The sequence below is a fragment of the Choloepus didactylus genome, chromosome 6, assembly GCF_015220235.1.
Source record: "Choloepus didactylus isolate mChoDid1 chromosome 6, mChoDid1.pri, whole genome shotgun sequence".
Taxonomy (NCBI): Eukaryota; Metazoa; Chordata; class Mammalia; order Pilosa; family Megalonychidae; genus Choloepus; species Choloepus didactylus.
In genome coordinates, this window is record NC_051312.1 from 3,408,397 (window position 1) to 3,429,129 (window position 20,733).

Sequence of the window (20,733 nt, forward strand, 5' to 3'; positions counted from 1 at the left end):
AAAAATTATCAGGGGCAAACTCAAGAGGAAGTTCAAAGCGGAAGCAGGACACTGCTTTTGGTTTTTTGTTTGTGGCTCTGAGGGGTGCCCGGGGCTTTCTCTATAGAAATTTATCCTCTGGACAGATCACGGCTGGAAGGAGTCCGCGAGGTTCCCTGGCCCAGGGGTGATCCGAGGAGCACAGAGGGTGTGGTTAGGGGGCCAGGAGGTGGCAGGGCCACACCTGGGCTGCGATGACCCCAGACTCGGGTTCCCCACTTCTCCCTGCTGGGGAGGTGGGGCAGAGGGGCTGTGTGTGTCTCATCAGCGTCCTGTGCCCGGGTGGCGCGGGCCCAGCCCTGCTCCTGCCGAGGAAGCCCTGCCCTGGGGCGAGGCCCCTCCTGCCCCCCGTGACCCCCCCAGGTGGTCGCTCCCCCAGCCCTGCAGGGTCCGTGCCCACTGCAGAGCAGCTGCTGCAGGGAGCAGCCCTGAAGCCACCTATGGGCCTGGGTCCCACTGCTCCCTTAGGGTTTGCCCACCGCCCACCTGGGGCCTTGGCTTTTTTTTTTTTTTTTTTTTAAACTCTGCTGGGAAGGCTGCTTTCCTCTCTGTGTGGAGCTGCAATACTTCCCTGCAGATGGAGGCTGTATTTGCAGAAGGCCGGGAGGGAGGGGGCTTCTGGAGGGGCCCTCCAGGCAGGGGACTGCAGGTGCTGGGGCAGGGCCTCTGGGGCCTGCGGGAGGGAGCTGGCGGCTGAGCAGGGCAGGTGCCCCTGGGGAGGGTGCAAGGCCCAGCCCTGCTGAGCCCTGGCATGGAAGCAAGAGCCTTTGCTCCAGGGCTGGGGGCCCAAAGGGAACTGGGTGTCCACATGCCCGCCCTGTCCCCTGGGGGCACTGCCCTCTGGGGGTGCCGGGCTGGGAGCCAAGTCTGCGCTGGGCCGTGGCCTCTGGGTGGTGCTGGGATGGCCGAGCCTGGGCCTCTTCCTGGGGCCTGCGGGCCGAGGTCGGGGTGGGGAGGACATGGCGCCCCAGCATTGTCCTGGCTCCAGTCACGGCAGGCACTGCCATCCCAGCACCTCCGGGCCCTGTCCTGTCTGTCCTCCTTCACCCATGGAGTGGCAGCTGCACCTCCCGTAGCCGTGGGGTGTGGGGTGTGCGGTCAGGTGCCCCCACGCCTCCTTCCAGGCCCCCTGGGCTGTGCCAGCTCAGGGCAGGCCATCTCATTCTGATGCTGGTGGCTGCACGGAACAGGAGCAAGGGGCCGGCTGGGGGCTCCCGGTTACAGAGGGAAGCCACCTGGCAAAATGGGCCTGCGCCAACCCCTTTCTGCCCACACCAGTCTGCTGGCCCGTACCCTCCTCCTCCTGTATCCCCAGCTGGCTCACTGCAGGGCTGACGGGACCCCAGCCTCCGGGCACTAGGTCCAGAAGGGGGGCCTGCCTCCCACTGCCCCCCTCGCCGCCCCTGGCCCTGCCAGCTCTGCCCCTCCCCCCTCGGGCCCCTCCTCCCTGTTCTCATGGACCCAGCCCCTTGCTGACTTTGACTCTCCCCAGGAAGGACCCCTCGTTTCCAGAAGCCCCCCAAGAAGAGGACACGCAGTGTGTGTGTCTGTTTATTTCGGTGGATGGCGCACGAGCACGTCCCTGATGCAGGGGGTGGGGAGGACAAGAACATAGATACAAAAATCGGAAAATGAAGTGGCCAGTTAGCTAGGTGACACCGCCACAGGGTGGTTTAAGGCTGGGTGTGTCTGTACACACATGGGCTGATGCCGGCACACACACGCACACACAGGGCACCTGTCACAGGTCCCAGGCCAGAAGCCAGAGGCCACCGCTGTTCACAGAGGCCAAAAATATTGCAATTACCTTTACTGAAAAAGTGTGAATAAGGAAGACTGTGAGCGTCAGAGCAAGTGCCCACCTTGATCCCTCCCGGCCCCTCCCAGTTCAGCCATCTCACCTGTGGGCTGCCGCCTGCCAGGCAAGCTCACACCTGCTCATACCTGTGCGTGCAGGTGCCTCTGGGGCAGGTGAGTCCTGTGCTCTGGGCCATACAGCACAAGGGCTGAATGGAAACCAAAACATCCGCCCAGAGCAGCGGGGGCCGCGCCTGCGCCCACCCGAGACACCCCCACGGGGAGCCCTGCCTCCGAGGGCGGCGTCGCGGGAAGGGACGGCTGAGCCCCGCGGACCCCCGCGCTGGCTGCGGGCCCCCTGCTTGCTCCTCGAGGCGCCCCTGTCCCGCCGCGGGCGGCCGTCCCCAGCCCGGGCAGGCCCTGGCACCCCCGGCGTCCGACGCCCCTGCTGGGCAAGTGGGGTCCCTGGAGGTGACGGGGGAGACAACCAGGGCGCAGTGCACAATCGGAGCTGCATTTGGCTTGAGCATTAAGGCTGGGCAGGACGGGGGCCTTGCAGGCGAGGCGGGGCCTCCCCAAGAGGGGCCCAGCACCCCCGGTCCCCGCGGCGCCCCTCTGCCGCCCGGGTCCACGCCGCCTCCGCGGGGCCGGCTGAAAGTGCTGGGTCCCTCGGACAGGGGCCGGGGCCGCCGGGGCTCCGCAGGCGATGCCGCCGCCCGAGGGCCCCTCATTTGAGGAGGGAGTTGGCGAGGAGCTGGCCCGCCAGGAGCACGCAGAGCAGGAACCAGGCGCGGGGGCTCCGCAGGAGGCCGGGGACCGGCGCCCGCCCGGGGCGCGCCGCGGAGCTCAGCGTGGCCGACAGGTGCCTGCAGGGACAGGGCTGTGCCAGGGCGGCCCCACCGAGCAGGGGTGCCCATGGGTGCGGGCCGGGTGCTGGGCACACACGGGGGTGGAGGCGGCCAAGGCGCGCCCCTGCCCTCCAGGACAGGAGCAAACCCGAGGGGAAGGGAGAGGGCGGGCAGGGGCGGGGCCCAGTGGGGGCGGGCACTAGTGGGGCGGGGCCTAGTGGGGGCGGGGCCCCGGATCAGGGGCCTCTCTGGGCTTCCTGGGCCCACCCTGGGGAGACGAACGGTCAGGGGTGAGCGGGAGCTGCGCCATTTGCGGCAGAAGCTTCCAGATGTTCTCCTTGCCACCAGCCTCGCCCGCAGCCTCCAGCTCGGCTTGCACAGCCCGCCCTCACCTGGACCACGCCTCGCCCAGAAAGCTCCTCGCCCAGAGAGCCCTTCGCCCCGAGAGCTGGGCCTACCTGTGCAGCTCCTGCTGGGCCTCCCGAATGGACAGCACAGCCTCGTGCAGCACCTGCAGCCGCCGCGCCTCCTTCCTGCAGCGAGGACACGGGCTGCCCCTGCCTGAGAGCGCCAGCGAGACACGAGGGTGGGCATGGGGAGGGGGTAAGAGAGGATGAGCCGGCACGTCCCAGGGTCACCCCCGGTTCACGGATGTAAAGACACCGGGCGGCAGAGCCCCAGAGGATGTTCCCGGAGGGGCCGCTCAGGCTCCCCGGCCTCTGAAAAGCCCTGGGGACAGGATCCGCGAGGGGTGGCTCAGCCACTAGACAGGCAGGGACTGAGATCAGAAGACCCAGAACCCCCAGGAGAGCCAAAGAGCAGGACGCATAGGGCCCGAGGGGCTCGCACAGATGGGCACACATGTCCTGCCAGCCAGGGAGGGCACCTTCCCCGGAGGGCCGGCCTGGGGAAGCCACTGGCCTGTGCCGTCTACTCCGGACCCCTCCTGCCCTGCCCTCGGACTCCCAGAGGCAGGGCACCCCGCGGCCTCTCCCTCCTGCAGGGGGCTGGAGCCGACAGTGGGGCCGGCCCTCCCCTCCCGCCCTCTGCGGGGCCAGGGTCCCAGGCATCCCCCAGGCAGGGCTCACCTGGCAGGAGGTCGTCGTCCTCGTCTGAGAGCTCAGGGCAGGACTCAGGTGTGGAGCCGCTGCTCTCAGTGGCCTGGCTGTGGCCCGAGGGCTGGTCGCTGGCCTTGCGGAGCCGGCGCTCTGGGCCCTGCAGGGAGGTGGAGCTGCTGCAGCTGGGGCCCACCGCAGGCCCCCCAGGGCCCAGCCCCTGGGCTCTGGCTGGCCCTACAGCGCACACGTCTCCCCCCACTGGGCAGGGAAGGTGGAGGGGAGAGGCCCCGAGCGCAGACGGGACATGCCGCGGCCCACCTGGGTGCCACCGCCCTCAGGGATGTGGCGTGGCCTGCTCTTGGCACGACAGCTCTAGCAGAGGCAGCGGGCAGCGGGGAAGCCAGGGGCTTCGGGGCAGGACAGTTGGGGGGCTGAGTCCCAGACCTGGCGCAGACCTACAAGTGCCTTCGTCTCTCTGGGCCTCAGTTTCCCCATGGACCCCTGTCGGGCATGAGGGTGGCTTCCAGGGACAGCCTTGCCCGGGCCTGTCCCGGGCTCCCAGTACACGCAGTGGTGGTGGCCCTGGGGTGTAGACAGTTCTGGCCCCGGAGCCGGCCCTGCAGAGCCCGAGGGCTGGTCAGTGGCTCAGGCCACCACGGGGCTAAAGGGCTTCCACGGAAACTTCCAGACAGTGGTCTCTAAAAAGCCCGGGGTACAGGAATGGCCAGGGCGGGTCGTTCCAGGGCAGTAACCAGGGTTAACAGTGCCCTCCAATAGGGCTGCGGGGCAGGAGCCGCCCCTGAGGGTCCGGCCTTTGCTTTCCGTCCAGCTCAGCCCCAGCCCCTTCCTCGGGGGCTTCCCCCGCAGCCCACCTGCCGCCTCGGGAGGGAGCTGGCCCCTGCTGCTCGCCCTTCCTGGGTGGCGACCCCCTGCCGGGCCCCTCCAGGCTCTGTGCCTCCCCTGGGTGGGCTCTGTCCTCCCGGCCCCTGTGCACCCTGGGAGCCCACCTGGCGGCAGGTGTGGCCTGCACACCTGGAACCGACCACACGGCGGGCTGGGGTGCCCCCTGGTGGCTGCCGCAGGCATGGCAGTGGGTCCGGCCGCACCCTGAGGACTCTCCAGGCTTCCCTCAAAGCCACCACTGGGGTTCCCCAGAGGACCCTCCGTGTCCTTCCTCATTGGAGCCTCCCGGACTTCCCTCCGCCCTTCCGAGGAGGGTGAGCAAATCCTGGTCCTTTCCTTCCCACCTGGGCAAGGCCCTCAGCTCTCGGAACCCCAACTCCCCATCTGTGGGGTCAGGAACCACTCACAAGGCAGAGGGCGGCTCTGGGCAGAGGGCAGCTCTGGGAAGCGATGGGGCGAGGGGCTGGGCCGCCCCGGCCCTCCTGCTGCCCCCAGGTGGTCCCTCCCCAGGTAAGCGCTAACCTTGTGTCCGGGCCCCGAGCCATGCAGGAAGGCAGTCTGGCCAGCCACGGGCTCCCCACGGAGGGTGTGCAGGATCCCGTCCTGCTCATACTGAGCGACGTCCCTTGCGGGATCCCAGGGGCTATAACTGGGGGTGCAGAGGTGTCCGTGAGCAGAGGCTACGTCCTCAGGGTGAGGGGCCCTGGCCCGGCCCTCCACTCCCAGCAGTAGCCAGAGCCCTCTGGGTGGGGCCAGGCTGAGACCCCCAGGCAGAGACCCCCTTGCAACCCAGTTTCTCCATCGCTTCCCCCTCCAGGGGAAGGGGCTGAAGCTGGGGAGGGTGCAGGTCTGCTGGGTCCCCCAGGGCCACCTGTCCGCACTTACTTCTCGTATCGGTAGCGCCACTCTCGGGTGGCCGGGTCCAGGTGGAACAGCTGCGGCTTCCAGGGTGCTGGGCCGTGCAGGTGCTCGCGGGCCCGCTGCCTCTGTGCCTCCTCCAGTGCAAACTTCTCCTGCGTGGCCCTGTGCTGGTCGCCCGCGCCGATGGCCCTGGTGACATGCTGCCAGAGCCTGCAGGGCAGCGGGCCCACTCTGAGCAGGGCCTGGGCTGCCCACCTTCTGGCAGCCTGGAAGCAGGACCTCTGAGCACTGGAAGGGATGGCTCAGAACGACCTCTGCTTGATTGCCTCCAGAGATGGGGAGCTCACTGCCTTACAGGGCACCATTTATTCACCAAGAGATGGTCAGTTCCTAGTCTAATCCCTCATTCCCACCCACAGGCCCCTCCCTGTGCCAAGTGTGGGTCCCTGTCCTGTGGGTCTGTGGCAGTGACGGGCACCCCCTGGTCTGCTCCAGTCCAGGATCATCCCCTCTCCCCACTCCTCTCAGCTGCCCCCTGCATGACCTGTAGTCTGCTGTGAGGCCCAGTCTGACTCAGCCCTCCCTGCCAGGGATGTGGCCACCTTGCTGGCCTGGACAGTGGCTGCCTGTCCTGTCCAGGGTCAGTGGGGTCCCTGAGGGACCTCACCTCTCGGACTCCAGCTCTGTCTGCTCCTCCAAAAGCACCGTGTATCGCTTCAGCCTCTGCCTGCAGGTTTCCCCCGTTGGGTTCCAGAAGAGCTCAGTGCTTCCGCTGCCTTCATCCTTGATGAACACTTCTCTGTCCTGCCCCGAGAGCCAGGCGGGGTCAGGGGGGCAGCCCAGGTGGGCCAGCTCCTCTGCCCCCGCCCGCCCTGAGGGAGGCCTTACCCAGTGCCCCACGAGGCTCGCCAGCACTTCCTCCCCCGACGCAATCTTTCCTGAGATTTGGTTGATGCTCATGCTGCCCGCGAAGAAAGGCTGTGGGGACAGGGGACACCTCAGAGGGTCGGGGAGGCCTGTCCCGAGGCTGGTCTTCATGGGGCCAGAGCGGTCAGTGCACGGGGGTGCGGGCTCAGGGAAGAGAGCCACGAGGGCTTGCATGACACACTCGCCCCACACCCCAAGCCTGGGCCCGGGGAAGGAAGGGTCCCTCCAGGCCTCTGTCCCACCCTGGAGACGCGTCCGTCCTCTCCCTGTGCTGCCCGGAGCGGCTCTAGCTGCGTGTGCCCGCCCAGGCAGCCACCGGGCCCGGGAGGACAGGAACGGATTCCCAAGGGCTCGCCCGCCCCTTCTCCAGCCCGGGCTCCCTGGTGGCTGGGGGAGCTGCAGGCATTACCTTGAGCTTGAACTCCAGCTCGGCGTGCAGCCTGTTCTTCTCACACTCAACAGTCACTTTACCGCCCAGCTCCATCGTCATGGTGCCGTACAGGATCCCTGCGAGGCGGCGGGGGCGGGGTCAGGGGCGACAAGGTGGGGGCTCCAGGAGGAGAGGAGCCTGGGGGAGGGGCTCGGCAGGGGGCGGGGCTCAGGACAGTAGAGCCTGGGTAGGAGCTTCAGCAGGGGGCGGTGCTCTGCAGGGGGCAGGTCTCTAGGGGGAGCAGAGCCTGGGGGAGGGGCTTCAGCAGGGGGCGGTGCTCCAGGAGGAGCAGAGCCTGGGGAGGTGCTCCGCAGGGGGCGGGTCTCTAGGGGGAGCAGAGCCTGGGGGAGGGGCTTCAGCAGGGGGCGGTGCTCCGGGAGGAGCAGAGCCTGGGGAGGTGCTCTGCAGGGGGCGGGTCTCTAGGGGGAGCAGAGCCTGGGGGAGGGGCTTCAGCAGGGGGCGGTGCTCCAGGAGGAGCAGAGCCTGGGGAGGTGCTCCGCAGGGGGCGGGTCTCTAGGGAGAGCAGAGTCTGGGGGAGGGGCTTGGCAGGGGGCGGTGCTCCAGGAGGAGCAGAGCCTGGGGAGGTGCTCCGCAGGGGGCGGGTGTCTAGGGAGAGCAGAGCCTGGGGAGGGGCTTCAGCAGGGGGTGGGGCGGGGCTCCACGGGAGCAGAGCCTGGGGGAGCAGAGCCTGGGGAAGCTGAGCTTGGGGGGTGGTTCTGCTCAGGAAATGCCCCAACCTCTGCTGGGTGGACCCCTCCCGGAGCCCCGCATTCTAGGCTCCAAGGGACCCTCATGCCCTGTGAGACCCATGCGTCTGTCATTCTCTGACCCTGCAGTTCCTGCTCCAACAGTCAGCTCCTATGGGCAGCTGTCGGCCCGTGTCCCCAGGACGGGCCAGCATGCAGCGGACACCAGCGTCCAGGACAGGGTGGCATGTCACAGACACCAGAGCCAAGGACAGGGGTCAGCTCCCAGGATGGGGCTGGCTCACACCCGCCAGAGCTGAGGACTCGCCCTGGCATATTTTTGAATTAACACATATTCTTTGAATCAACGAGGAAGACAGAAAGAATGAATCTTCCCATGTCTCGCCATATGGAGGGCTATCTAAAGAAACAACCAGAAAATCATTTCTGTTGTAAAACATTTAGAAATGTGGAATAAATGTCTTTTTCAAAAATAAAGAAAACGCACCACAGACAGAAGGCCGCAGGATGGCGTGTAACGAGGTCCTCTGAGGGTATGCAGCAGACACAGAAAGATGCTGGACTTTTGGACTATGCCTTATTTTTTTAGTTTTGACTTTGGAAAAGGTAAATATTTGACATGATTATAAAACCAAATTAAACCAGAAAAGCAACTCCTAGCAATCAAAAGTAAAATGAAATAAATGCCCTGAATGGTGGTTCAGCGGGTGGCATAACTGTGGAGAGGCACTGTGACAGGCGACTTTAAAAACCCAAGTGGGGTACATGTGGGACAAAAATGATGGCCCACATCAACCCACAGTTTTCAGTCGTGTAGTGCTGTGATGGGGTCGGCACGTGATTCTAAGTTGGCTTTATGTGTAACTGGGCTGAGAGGAACAAATAATCATGGTGCAGTGTCCCTGAACACTGTGATTTGGGGCCAGGGGAGACAAGGCTCAGATGTGAGACCAACGAGGCTGAGGGAAACCTGCCGCCTTGGACCTGGGTGGGGAGTGTCTGCGTGGCTCATCTCTTGTATCTTAAAACAAAGATTTCCATGCTCAGGTCACTGAGAAACCCTTGAGACAACAACGAAACCTCAAGTGAGAAGCTGGCCTGGCTCCAGGCTGTGATCTCCAGATACCGTTTCCCAGTGAAACAATCGGGGGGCTCCCTGGGGAAAGTGCCCGTTCCAGGTCTGGAGCAGTCACCCCGGGAGCCCGCCACTGGGGGGCTGGAGCAGGTTGCCCTGAGAGCCCACCACTGGGGCTGTAAGGAAAGGGCTCGGGGCCAACTTGAAGGGTTGCCCACTGGCCAAGGATGGGACGATGCCATCAAAAAGGGCACCCCTGGAATGTCCCGAAGCCATCGATTATGTTCAAGTCAAATAATGCTCAGAACAACCAAACCACAGCCACCGTGGATGCCAGGGACAACTCATTATTCTGAAAATGGGAAAAGTCAGGTGTTTATCCTCGATGAACTGAACCTGCAAGGGAACCACACGGTAAATGATGGAACTGTCTCTCCAGAGGAGCTTTCCTGATGTTTAAATAAAGAAGGAACAATGGTCACTGTCCTGCAATGCCTAAGGAATGAACGGACCCAGGCGCTGAGAGCCAGGGTCCTCTGACATCACAGAAATGGAGACAACAGACATCACACACCTCGTGATGGAAAACCCAGAAAACCACCTATCAGGTGGTCCTGCTGAAGAAACTGTCCCTGAATCTGTTCAAGACTCTAGGAGATCCAACCAACTTCAATTCATAGGAGACACAGGGCAGAGAACATGTTCAGTTACGCTATGGGGATGCAACCAGTAAAACCTGGCTAGAGGAACCTCTACTGGAAAATGACCTTGTTTCTTCAGCAAAAACATTTTAAGGAAAAGAGAGAGAGAGAGGGGTGGGGGTGGGGGGAGATAGACAGATGAAGGGGACTTAAAGGAAAACTAAGACATAGAGTATCCAGGTGACACTAGTGAAAATGGCAGTGAAGGGACCTTCCTCTCTAGCAGCATCAGCAAACCTGGCAAAAAATGTGAGAATCCATCTCATCGGAACTCTGGCTGACAGTCCAATGTTTACAGCAACGAAGCGAATGCTGAACCAGGAGAAAGGCTACCGACACATGAACGTCACACGGTGGCATTTTAACTTAGCCTTGCCCCTGGGGTGGTCTTGAAGATGGCAGCCTGTGTTCCCACTGTGTGTTCCTGGTCCCAGAGGGAGAAGCGCAGACCCTGTTCCCGAGGAATCATGTTTGTCTGTTTCGACCTGCTCTTGGGTTCCCTGAAGGACCAGTGCAAGATGCTTGCCTTTGCTTCACCTAATTCAGACTCTCAGGGCAGAGGGCCCATTACATGGAAGATGAGCCACAAAAACCTTGAGAGCCAAACAAACAAGCCACTGTCACCTGCAGACAAAAAAATAATGATGACAGTTGAAGCAAATAATATATACCAAAAGCAGGGAGGAAAAGCTGGGAAGTAAGAATCTTTGGGCAGTAAGGGTTTTGACAGGCTCCTGCACATAACAGGGAACCTAGAAAGCCACACATATGCCAGGGAAGAAACATGCTCAGAGACAACCTGAGAAGTCCATAAGCTTTCACCCCAGATTGGTTTTCAGGCCCAAACAAGAAGTGAAGGCTAAGGCAGAGTCCTAATAGCCCAGCTAAGTGTTGAAGGAGTGATCCACACAAAGCCAACCTGGTAACACCTGGGCAGTCTCGTCTTCTCTTTCTTTCCTTTTATTTTTTGCACATCATAATATTAAAAATTTCCAGTTTTCAATGAAAAAGTATGAAGCATGCGAAGAAACAAGAATGTGTGGCCCATTCACAAGGGAAAAAAAGAAACATTAACAGAAAATGTCCCTGAGGAAGTACAGACATTGGACTTACTAGACAGAGACTTTCTACCAACTGCCTTAAATACGCTCAAAGAACTAAAAGAAATCAGGAGAACAATGTCTCAACAAATAGAGACTCTCAATAAAAAGACAGAAATTATGGAAAGGAACCAAATAGAAATGTTGTCGCTGAAAATTACAATATCTGATATGACAAATTCAACAGAGGGCTCAATAGCAGATTTGAGCAGGCAAAAGAAAGACTCAGTGAATGTGTCAGATGAAGTTACCCAGCTGGAGGAAGAGAAGGAAAAAGAAGGAAGAAAAGGGAACAGAGGCCAGGAGGGCTGTGGGACACCATTCAGCAAACCACCATGAGCCCACTGGGAGTCCTGGGAGGAGAGGAGAGGGTGAAAGGGGCAGGAAAAACATTGGAAGAAATAATGGCTGAAACTTACCAAACTTGGTAAGATAAATGAATGCACATATCCAGGAAGCTCAGGGAATTCTAAGCAGGATAAATGCAAAGAGATTGACACTGAGACACATTATAAACAAACGCTGAAAGCCAGCATTAAAGAGAGAATACAGAAAGGAGCAAGAGGGAAGTGACTTGTCACATACAAAGGATCCTCCATTATATTAACAGCCAATTTCTCATAAGAAACCACAGAGGTCTAAAAGCAGTGGCTGACATATTTAAAGTGCTGAAAGAAAAAACCTGCTAACCAAAAATTCTATATCCAGCACAATTACACTTCAAAAATGAAGGGCAAATTAAGACATTCTCAGATAAACAAAGACCTGCCCTACAAGACATACTAAAGGGAGCTTTCCAGGCTGAAATGAAAGGACACGAGATACTAACTTGGAGCCATACTTAGGTAAATATAAAAGCCTGTATTACATATTTTGGTTTGTAACTCCTCTTTTTTTCCTATATGAATTAAAAGACAAATGCCTAACATATTAATTAGAAATCTATATTAATGGGCAGACAATGCATAAATCTATGAAAGTGAGAGCATAAAGGAAGATGTATAGGAACAGTTTTGATAAAGTAGCAAAGCTAAGTTGGTATTAATTCAACTGGCATTGCTGTAAGTTTAGGATGGGCAACCACTAAGAAAATAACAGCAAAAATACAGAGAAGGAAATGAGAACGGAATCAAAATGTACACTACAAAAATCAAACACAAAAGAAGGCAAAAATGGAGGATTTGGGATAATAATAAAGATATAAGACATCCAATAGCAAATAAGAAAACCAATAGTAAAATGGCAAGAGTAAGTACTTTCTTATCATTAATTAAAATGTAAATGGAGTAAATCCTCCAATTAAAATGCAGAGATTAACAGAATGAATTACAAAAACATGACCCATTCATATGCTGTCAAAAAGAAACCCAATTTAGGTCCAAGGACATAGAAATGTTGAGAGTAAAAGAATGTAAAAAGATATTCCATGACAATAGTAGCAAAAGAAGAGCCAAAGTAGCTATAACTAGTATCAGAAAAAGTAGACTTAAAATAAAAAAATTGTCACATGAGACAACGAAGGACATTATATATTGACAAAAGATTCAATCCACTAAGAAGCTATAATAAACACACATGCACCTAGAAGAGTCCCAAAATATATGAAGCAAAAATTGACAGACCAGAAGAGAGAAGTAAATGGTTCTACAGTAATAGTTGCAGTCTTCAATAGCTGTTTTTCAATATAGGGTAGAACTATTCAGAAGATTCATAAGGAAATAGAGGGCTTGACCAACACTGTAAACAAACTAGACTTAATAGAAGTATATAGAACACTCTTACCCAATATAAGCAGAATCCACATCCTTCTCAAGTGCATATGGAACATTTTTCCAGAACAGACTACATGCTAGGTAACAATCCAAGTCTCAGTACATTTTAAAAGAATGAAAGCATACAAAATATCTTCTCTGACCACAATGGAATGAAACTAGAAATGGATAACAGAAGGAAAACTGGAAAATACACAAATAACACACTCTTAAAGAACCAATGGGCCAAAGAATAAATCATCGGGGAAATTGGCAAATACTTCGAGATGAATGAAAATGAAGACAGCAAAACAAAACATACGGGATGCAATGAAAACGGTATTCAGAAGGAAATTTAGGGCTGTAAATGCCTATATTAAAAAGAAGAAAAGATCATAAATCAACAACCCAACTTCACACCTTAAGGAACTAGAAAAAGAAGAGAAAGCTAAACCCAAAGCTAGTAGAAGGAAGAAAATAAAGAGAGAAGGAATAGAGAATAGAAAAACAACGGAGAAAATCGATGGAACCAGAAGTTGGTTCTTTGAAAAGATCAACGAAATTAACAAACTTCAGATTGACTAGCAAAAAGAGAGAAGACTCAAATTACTAAAAGAAGAAATGAAAATAAGAACATTACTATCAACTGTAGTTGGTATGCAAGCTACTGAAACTGATTCAAAAAAGAAGATAATGCGAATAGACCTATAACAAGCAAAGAAATTGAATAAGTAATGAAAACAAAAACCAACAAAGAACAGCCCAAGTGCAGTAAAGCTTCACTGGTGAGTTCTATGAAACATTTAAAAAAGAATTAACATCAATCTTTCTCAAACTCTTCTAAAAAACAGAAGAGGAGGAGCGCTTCCTAATTGAATATATGGTGCCAGCATTACCCTGATACCAGAAACAGACAAACACTCTACAAGGAAATAAAACTACAGATCAATATCCCTCATGAATAGAGATGCAAACATGCTCAGTAAAATACTAGGAACGGAATGCAGCAGGAGTAGACTGAAAGCATTATACACCCCGAACAAGGAATTGTCTCAGGAATTCAAAGGTGGTTCCACATTCAAAAATCAATCAATGTGATACACTATATTAATGTAATGAAGGGGATAAAACCCCCTCATGGTCACTTTAGTTGAAGCAGAAAAGGCATTTGACAAAATCTAGCATCTTTTCACGGTAAGAACACTCAACAAACTGGAAATAGAAGGGAATATCCTCAACACAATGAAAAGCATCTACAAAAACCCTACAGCTAATATGATCCTGGTGAAACATGGTGAAAGACTGAAGCCTTCCCCCTAAGATCAGGAACAAAAACAAGATGCCTGTTTTACCACTTATAGTCAAATCGTACTGGAATTTCCAGCCAGAGCAATTAGGCAAGAAAAAGAAATAAAATGCACCTGAATTGGAAAGAGATAAGTCAAACTCTCTTCACAGATGACATGATCTTATATATAGGAAAGCCTAAGGAATCCACTAAAAACCTCTTAGAGCTAATAAATGACATTTCCAGGGTTGCAGGATACAAGATAAATATACAAAAATTAATTGTATTTGCAATGAAAAAAGAGAAAAAGAAATCAAGAAAACAATTACATTTGCAATAGCATCAAAAAGAATAAAATAAGTAGGAATAAATTTAACAGAAGTGCAAACTTTATACTCTGAAAATGACAAAACATTTCTCCAAGAATCTAAGGAAGACTAAAAAGCTGCAAAGACATCTGTTTCATGGATTGGAATGCTTAATATTGTTAAGATGGCGATATTCCTTAATACAATCTGCAGATTCCACCCAATGCCTGAGAAATTGCAAAGGTCTTCTTTTTTTTTGCAGTAATGGAAAAGCCAGTTCACAAATTTACATGAAATTGTGAGGGACAACAAACAGCTCAAACAATTTGAAAACGAATGAAGTTGGAAGACTCACACTTCCTGATTTCAAAAGTTAGTACAAAGCTACCGTACTCAATCTTCTTGACCAAAAGGGGGATGCAAAATGAGATGAAATAGTTTCAGTGGCTGAGAGATTTCAAATGGAGTCGAGAGGTCACTCTGGTGGACATTCTTATGCACTATATAGATAACATCTCTTAGGCTTTAATGTATTGGAATAGCTAGAAGTAAATACCTGAAACTACCAAACTCCAACCCAGCAGTCTGGACTCCTGAAGACAATTATATAATAATGTAGATTACAAGGGGTGACAGTGTGATTGTGAAGACCTTGTGGATCACACCCCCTTTATCTAGTGTATGGATGAGTGGAGGAATGGGGATAAAAACTAAAGGACAAATGGGGTGGGATGGGGGGATGATTTGGGTGTTCTTTTTTCACTTTTATTTTTTATTCTTGTTCTGGTTCTTTCTGATGTAAGGAAAATGTTCAGACATAGATTGTGGTGATGAACACATAACTATGTTATCATACTGTGGACAGTGGACTGTATATCATGGATGATTGTATGGTGTGTGAATGTATTTCAATAAAACTGAGTTTAATTAAAAAAAAAAAAAAAGCTACCGTACTCAAAACAGCATGTTAATGGCCTAAGAACAGACCCACAAGTCAGCAGAATAGAATTAGGAGTCCAGAAATAGAACCATGTATCTATGGTCAACTGATTTTTGACAAAAGTGCTGAGAGTATCAATGGGGAAAGAAGAATCTTGTCAATAAACAGTGCTGGCACCGATGTTCATAGCGGCATTATTCACAATTGCCAAGAGATGGAAACAATCCAAATATCCTTCAACAGAGAAGTGGATAAACAAAATGTAGTATATATGATGGAATACCACACAGCAGTAAGAAGGAACCTTAAAGACATAATGATAACATGGACGAACCTTAAAGACATAATGCTGAGTGAAATAAGTCAGACACAAAAATAGAGATATTGTATGTTACCACTAATGTGAACTCTGTGAAAAATGTAACATTAAATGTCTTAAAAAATAGAATACAGGGGACCTAGAGATAGCCAGAATGTTGTGAAGGGGAACAATAATCTACTCTGTACAGATGTGATAATGAGGGTGATCGTAATGGTATAGGAATGGTCAGGAATGACTACGGTACGTTAATGGGATTCATCGTTGGGGATTTGCTCTATAGTTGCTCATTGAATTGTGCCTTGAAGGACTTCACCTTTCTGTATATACCTTGTATTGCATAATAAGGAAAGAACTGAAATCGTGGAACTGTAACCCGTAACAATTTTTGAAATTACCTATATGACTACTTGTTGAGCTGTACATTGAGAGACGACACCTTTTTGTATGTATGTTACACTTTACAATAATGGAAATGGCTGAAGTTGTGGAACTGTAACCTATGATATTCTTTGAGTTTTGCTCTCTAACTACTTGTGAAATTGTATATTGAATGTTATCACTGTTATGTAAATATGTCAAAGTTCACAATAAAAAAATAATAAAAAAAAATGGCGCTGGGAAACTGGAAATCCACATGCAGAATAAGGTGGACCCTTACCTCACACCATGTACAAAAATTAATTCAAAATGGATCAACAACCCAAATGTAAGAGTGAAAACTATAAAACTCCTAGAAGAAAACGGGTAAATATTAATGACCTTGGATTTGGCAATTTTTTTAAAAAAATATGACACCCAAAGCATGAGCAACAAAAGGAAAAAAGAGATCCATTGGACCATAGTGAGATACCACTTCACACCCACTGGAATGGCTGCATAAAAACAACAGGAAATGACAAGTGTTGGTGTGTTCTACTTTGCTGATGCTGCCAGAATGCAAAACACCAGAAATGGATCGGCTTTTATAAAGGGGGTTTATTTGGTGTCCAAGGTAACACATCAGCAATCTGGTACCTTCACTGGAGGATGGCCAATGGTGTCCAGAAAATCTCTGTTAGCTGGGAAGGCATGTGGCTGGCGTCTGCTCCAAAGTTCTGGTTTCAAAATGGCTTTCTCCCAGGACGTTCCTCTCTAGACTGTAGTTCCTCAAAAATGTCACTCTCAGTTGCTCTTGGGGCCTTTTTCCTCTCTTAGCTTCTCTGCAGCAAGAGTCTGCTTTCAACAGCCGTCTTCAAACTGTCTCTCATCTGCAGCTCCTGTGCTTTCTTCAAAGTGTCCCTCTTGGCTGTAGCAGCTTGCTCCTTCTGTCTGATCTTATATAGTGCTCCAGTAATTTAATTCAGACCCACCCTGAATGGGCGGGCCAACACCTCCATGGAAACCATCCAATCAGAGTCACCACCCACAGTTGGGTGGGGTGCATCTCCATGGAAACACTCAAAGAATTACAATCTAATTAACACTGACAGATATGACCACACAAGATTACATCAAAGATAATGGCATTTGGGGGGACATAATACATTCAAACCGGCACAGTGAGGATGTAGGGAAATTGGAACCCCCAGACACTGGCTGTTGGGAATATAAAATAGTTTGGCCTCAGTGGAAAACTGTTTGGAGACTCATCATGGGATCCAACAATTCCACTCCAAGGTGTAACCCCAAAGAATTGAAAACAGGTGTTCAAAGAAAACACATACATGAATTTCCAGGCAGCCCTATTCAAAAGAGCCAGAAGAAAACAACCCAAATGTCCCTCAACTGATGAATGGATAAACAAAATGTGATATATCCATATGATGGCATATTAAGCCATAAAAAAGAATCCAGGATTGATACATTCTACAACATGAGCCTGGAAAACTTCACACTATATGAAAGGAACCAGGCAGAAGTGGTCACACCACATATTGTAAGATCCATTTACAGGAACTGAGCAGAAGAGGCAAATCCCTCAAGACAGAAATCAGGCTTGTGGTTGCCGGGGGCTGGGGGGTAGGAGGGGAGCGGGAGTGGCTGCTAAGGGGTACGGGGTTACTGTGTGTTGTGATGAGGAAGTTTTGGCAGGAGAAAGTGTTGATGGTTGCACAACAAGGTGAATATACTTATTGCCACGGATTTGTGCACATTAAAGTGGCTAAATGGTAAATTTTATGGAAATTGTATTTTACTAGATGTATAGTAACCAATCACAAGGTATGAGCCTTATTTGAGATCCAACCGAAGCAGCGAATTGTATGGTGTGTATTAGGTATACGTGCACATGACAACTGGAGACGTTTAAATCGTGACTGTATATTGGATGACACTCAAGAAAATAGTGTTGTTTTTTTGAACTGTGATGTTATTGTGGTTGTGTTTAAAAAGGGAAATCCTTATTTTTTAGTGTCATATATAGATGGCACAATGTGTCTCAGATTAACTTTAAATTATCCAGGGTGTGGGAGTGTGTAAGGATCAGAGGAAATAAGATGAGTGGCTTGTTGTGACATGGGTGTCTGGAATTCACTGTTCAATTCTGTGCTTTCATGTATGTGTGAATTTTCCATAATAAATGTTAAAAATGCATCTAATGTTCTTTTCAATGGATAGACAGGGCTATGAGAAAATAAGATAAAAGTAAATAAGAGTAGAAATAGGATGTATTAGTCAGCGTTCTCTAGAGAAACAGAATAAGAGATAAATATTTATGTATGTATTTCATATATATTATGTAAATATTATGTGACTTCTTATAGGAATTGGTTCATGTGACTGCAGGGATGAGCAAGTCTAAATTCCATAGGGCAGGATGCAAGCTGGGAACTGTGATGAAGGTTTTTGATGAATTCCCCAGGAGAAGCTGGCTGAAGTATAGATGGAAATTTTCCCTCTGACTGATGAAGTCCTCAGGTCTCCCTCCAAGGCCTTCGACTGACTGGCTGTGTCTTCTCTCATGGCTGAAGGCTGTCTCCTCAGTTTGTTGTAGATGCCATCAGCTGTACATGTGTTCTGGTTTGCTAAAGCTGCCATTAGGCAAAATACCAGCAATGGATTGGCTTTTATAAAGGGGATTTATTAGGTGACAAATTTATAGTCTAAGGCCATAAAAGTGCCCAAACTGAGGCATTAACAAGAGGACACCTTCACTGAAGAAAGACTGGGGCATCCGGAACACCTCTGTCAGCTGGGAGGGCACGTGGCCGGAGTCTGCTGGTCCTTTGCTCCTGGGTTCTGATTTCAAAATGACTTTCTTCAAAATGTCTCTGGGTCTATCTCTCTTAGGTTCTCTCTCTCAGCTCCTGTGCATCCTTGCTTGTTCTCCCAGGGCATTTCTCTGTAAGTGTCTGGGGGTCCTATCTTAGCTTCTCCAGGGCAAACTCTGGGCTTCATCTCTTGGTTTAGCATCTCCAAACATTCTCCCATCTGCATCTCCAAGTGTCTCCAAGTATCTGGGTCTGTGTCGGCTCTTAGTTTCTCCTGGGAGCAACTCTGGATTACATATCTTAGCTTCTCTCCAAAATGTCTCTCCCAGCTTCTCTGAGCTCCTTCTCTCTGTGCGTTCTCTTAAAGGACTCCAGTGACCTAATGAAGACCCACCTGGAATGGCCAGGGTCACACCTCCATGGAAATGATCTGATCAAAAGTCTCATCTACAGTTGGGTGGGTCACATCTCTATGGAAACAACCTAATCAAAATGTCCCACCCTAATCAAAAGACTAATAAGTCTGCCCCCACAAGATTGCATTAAAGAACAGTCTTTCCTGGGGTACATAACTGTTTCAAACTGGCACAAATGTAATCGACTTACTGATGATTTAAAGCCATTAAATACCTTCCCAGTAACAATCGGACATGTTCTTGCTTGACCAGATCACTGGACACTGTCACCCACCACGCTGACTCATGAACTTCACCATCACACAGGGGAAGGGGAGGGGAGGGAGCTGTGGTCAGAGGGGCCTCCTGGGGCTCTGTCACCTTGGTTTCCGAGGTTCCCGTGGGAGGCAGGAGACAGGGCTTCAGATCATCGAGTAACTAGAGTTTGTTCTGAGACATTTCCTTAAGGCGGGCTCTCTCACGTGGCTATGCCCTCGGCAACAGGGAGAGCTGCAAAAATCCCACCTGCCAGCAAAGGGAGAGTCAGGGGAACATCTGAATTGGCCTGGGTTATGGGGGTTAAAAACAGAAACAAATTTGCAGGCACCGCCTCCTGTCTTGTGAGTCTGGGATTTGAATGGACACTTCCTGTGCGGCCCAGGATCAAGCTGAGAAATTAACTTGGAGTGGTCTTGGGTTGGTGGTGCAGATGGGACCTGGAGGGATGGATGTTCCTGTGGACAGGCTTGGATCTCAGGGCATGAGCTCATAACCCAAAATCACAAAACACGTGGAGCAACAACCTACTACACCCGAGAGCCAGAAACAAACCCCCAGCAAGACTGGAATCCCAAAGTCTTCATATAGACACTCATCCATTTCACAAATACTTACCGAGCGTCTACTAAGACACTGCTCTAAGCAGTGGGGATACAACAGCAAACAAATTAGAATTATTGGGTAGGAACTATAAAACAATTATATTCACAAAGTTTAAAGAAACACAGGGTATTGCAAAAATGATCAAATAATGAGGTTCCAGTTTAAAAATATAGATGGATTTGAAACAGAACCAAGTAGAACTTCCAGGAAGAAATAATATTGAAATTGAAAACTCAGTGGATGAGTTAAACATCAGCGTAATCAGAGTTGAAGACAGATCTAAAGAAATTATCCAGAATGCAAAGAGATGAAAGATATGATGGTATATTAAGAGATACAGAATACTGAACGAGATGGTTTAACTTAAGTCTAATTGGAATTCTATAAGAAAAAAAAAAAGAAAAATGGAGGATGATGTAGGAGTCAAAATAATGGATAAAAAAAATTCCAGACGATTAAAGCTATGAAACCTCAGATTAAAAAAGTTAAAAAAAAAAACAACAACCCAGAAAACTCAATTAGCAAAAATTAAAAAGAAATCCAAACCTTGACATGCTATATGGGATTTGGAACACCAAAGACAAAGAGAAGATCTTAGAAGTCGAAACTGCAAAGCAGGTCACATGACAAATAGGCTGACAGCTGATTTATCAGCAGCCAACATGGAAGCCACAGGTGGTAAAAAAATATTTTCAAAGAGGGGAGAAAAATAACACTCTAGCTGGAACTACATACCCAGCCGCAACAATCTGAAGAGTGAGGGTAAGGAAGTAGCCGAGGTCAATGCTGAATTTGAAGTATTTAAAGAGGAAACAAAACTGTTTCAGCAACACAGACAATTAAGTGTGTTGTGGATAATGGTGCCATTGGTAAAACATGTCTCCTGATATCCTACATGACAAATTTCCATCTGAGTATGTCCCATTTTTGACCACTATGCGGCACAGCTATGAGTGGTGGACAGCCACGCACTCTTGGCACAGGCAAGAGGATTACGACAGATGACAACGGCCGAGTTATGCACAAACGGGTGGACCTCTAGCCCGTCTTTCAGTGGTCTCTCCATCCTCGTCTGAAAATGTGAAGGAAAAGTACTGAGATAACTCACCACCATCCAAAACCTCCTTTCTTGCTCACTGGGACCCAAACTGACCTCAGCGATGAGCCCTCTACTACTGAGAAACTTGCCAAGAACGAACAGAAGCCTATCGTT

The 20,733-nt window shown here is 51.0% G+C and overlaps 1 protein-coding gene across 5 annotated transcripts in view; it reads right to left on the bottom strand.

Annotated features, from left to right (window-relative positions):
- Positions 1-1,576: 1,576 nt before the first annotated feature.
- OSBPL5 (oxysterol binding protein like 5) overlaps positions 1,577-20,733 on the bottom strand; it is a 64,053-nt gene continuing 44,896 nt past the window's right edge. For 4 of the 5 annotated variants that reach the window (XM_037838804.1, XM_037838802.1, XM_037838803.1 and 1 more), the window contains 8 exons: positions 6,843-6,940; positions 6,395-6,484; positions 6,174-6,310; positions 5,531-5,716; positions 5,168-5,294; positions 3,773-3,899; positions 3,143-3,245; positions 1,577-2,702 (listed from right to left, as the gene is read on the bottom strand). In XM_037838804.1, the coding sequence (XP_037694732.1) occupies positions 2,564-2,702; positions 3,143-3,245; positions 3,773-3,899; positions 5,168-5,294; positions 5,531-5,716; positions 6,174-6,310; positions 6,395-6,484; positions 6,843-6,940 (1,007 nt within the window). In that variant the 3' untranslated portion in view covers positions 1,577-2,563. Of the gene's footprint in view, positions 2,703-3,142; positions 3,246-3,772; positions 3,900-5,167; positions 5,295-5,530; positions 5,773-6,173; positions 6,311-6,394; positions 6,485-6,842; positions 6,941-20,733 lie in introns of all 5 variants that reach the window. The other variant, XM_037838805.1, reaches the window with a different exon arrangement.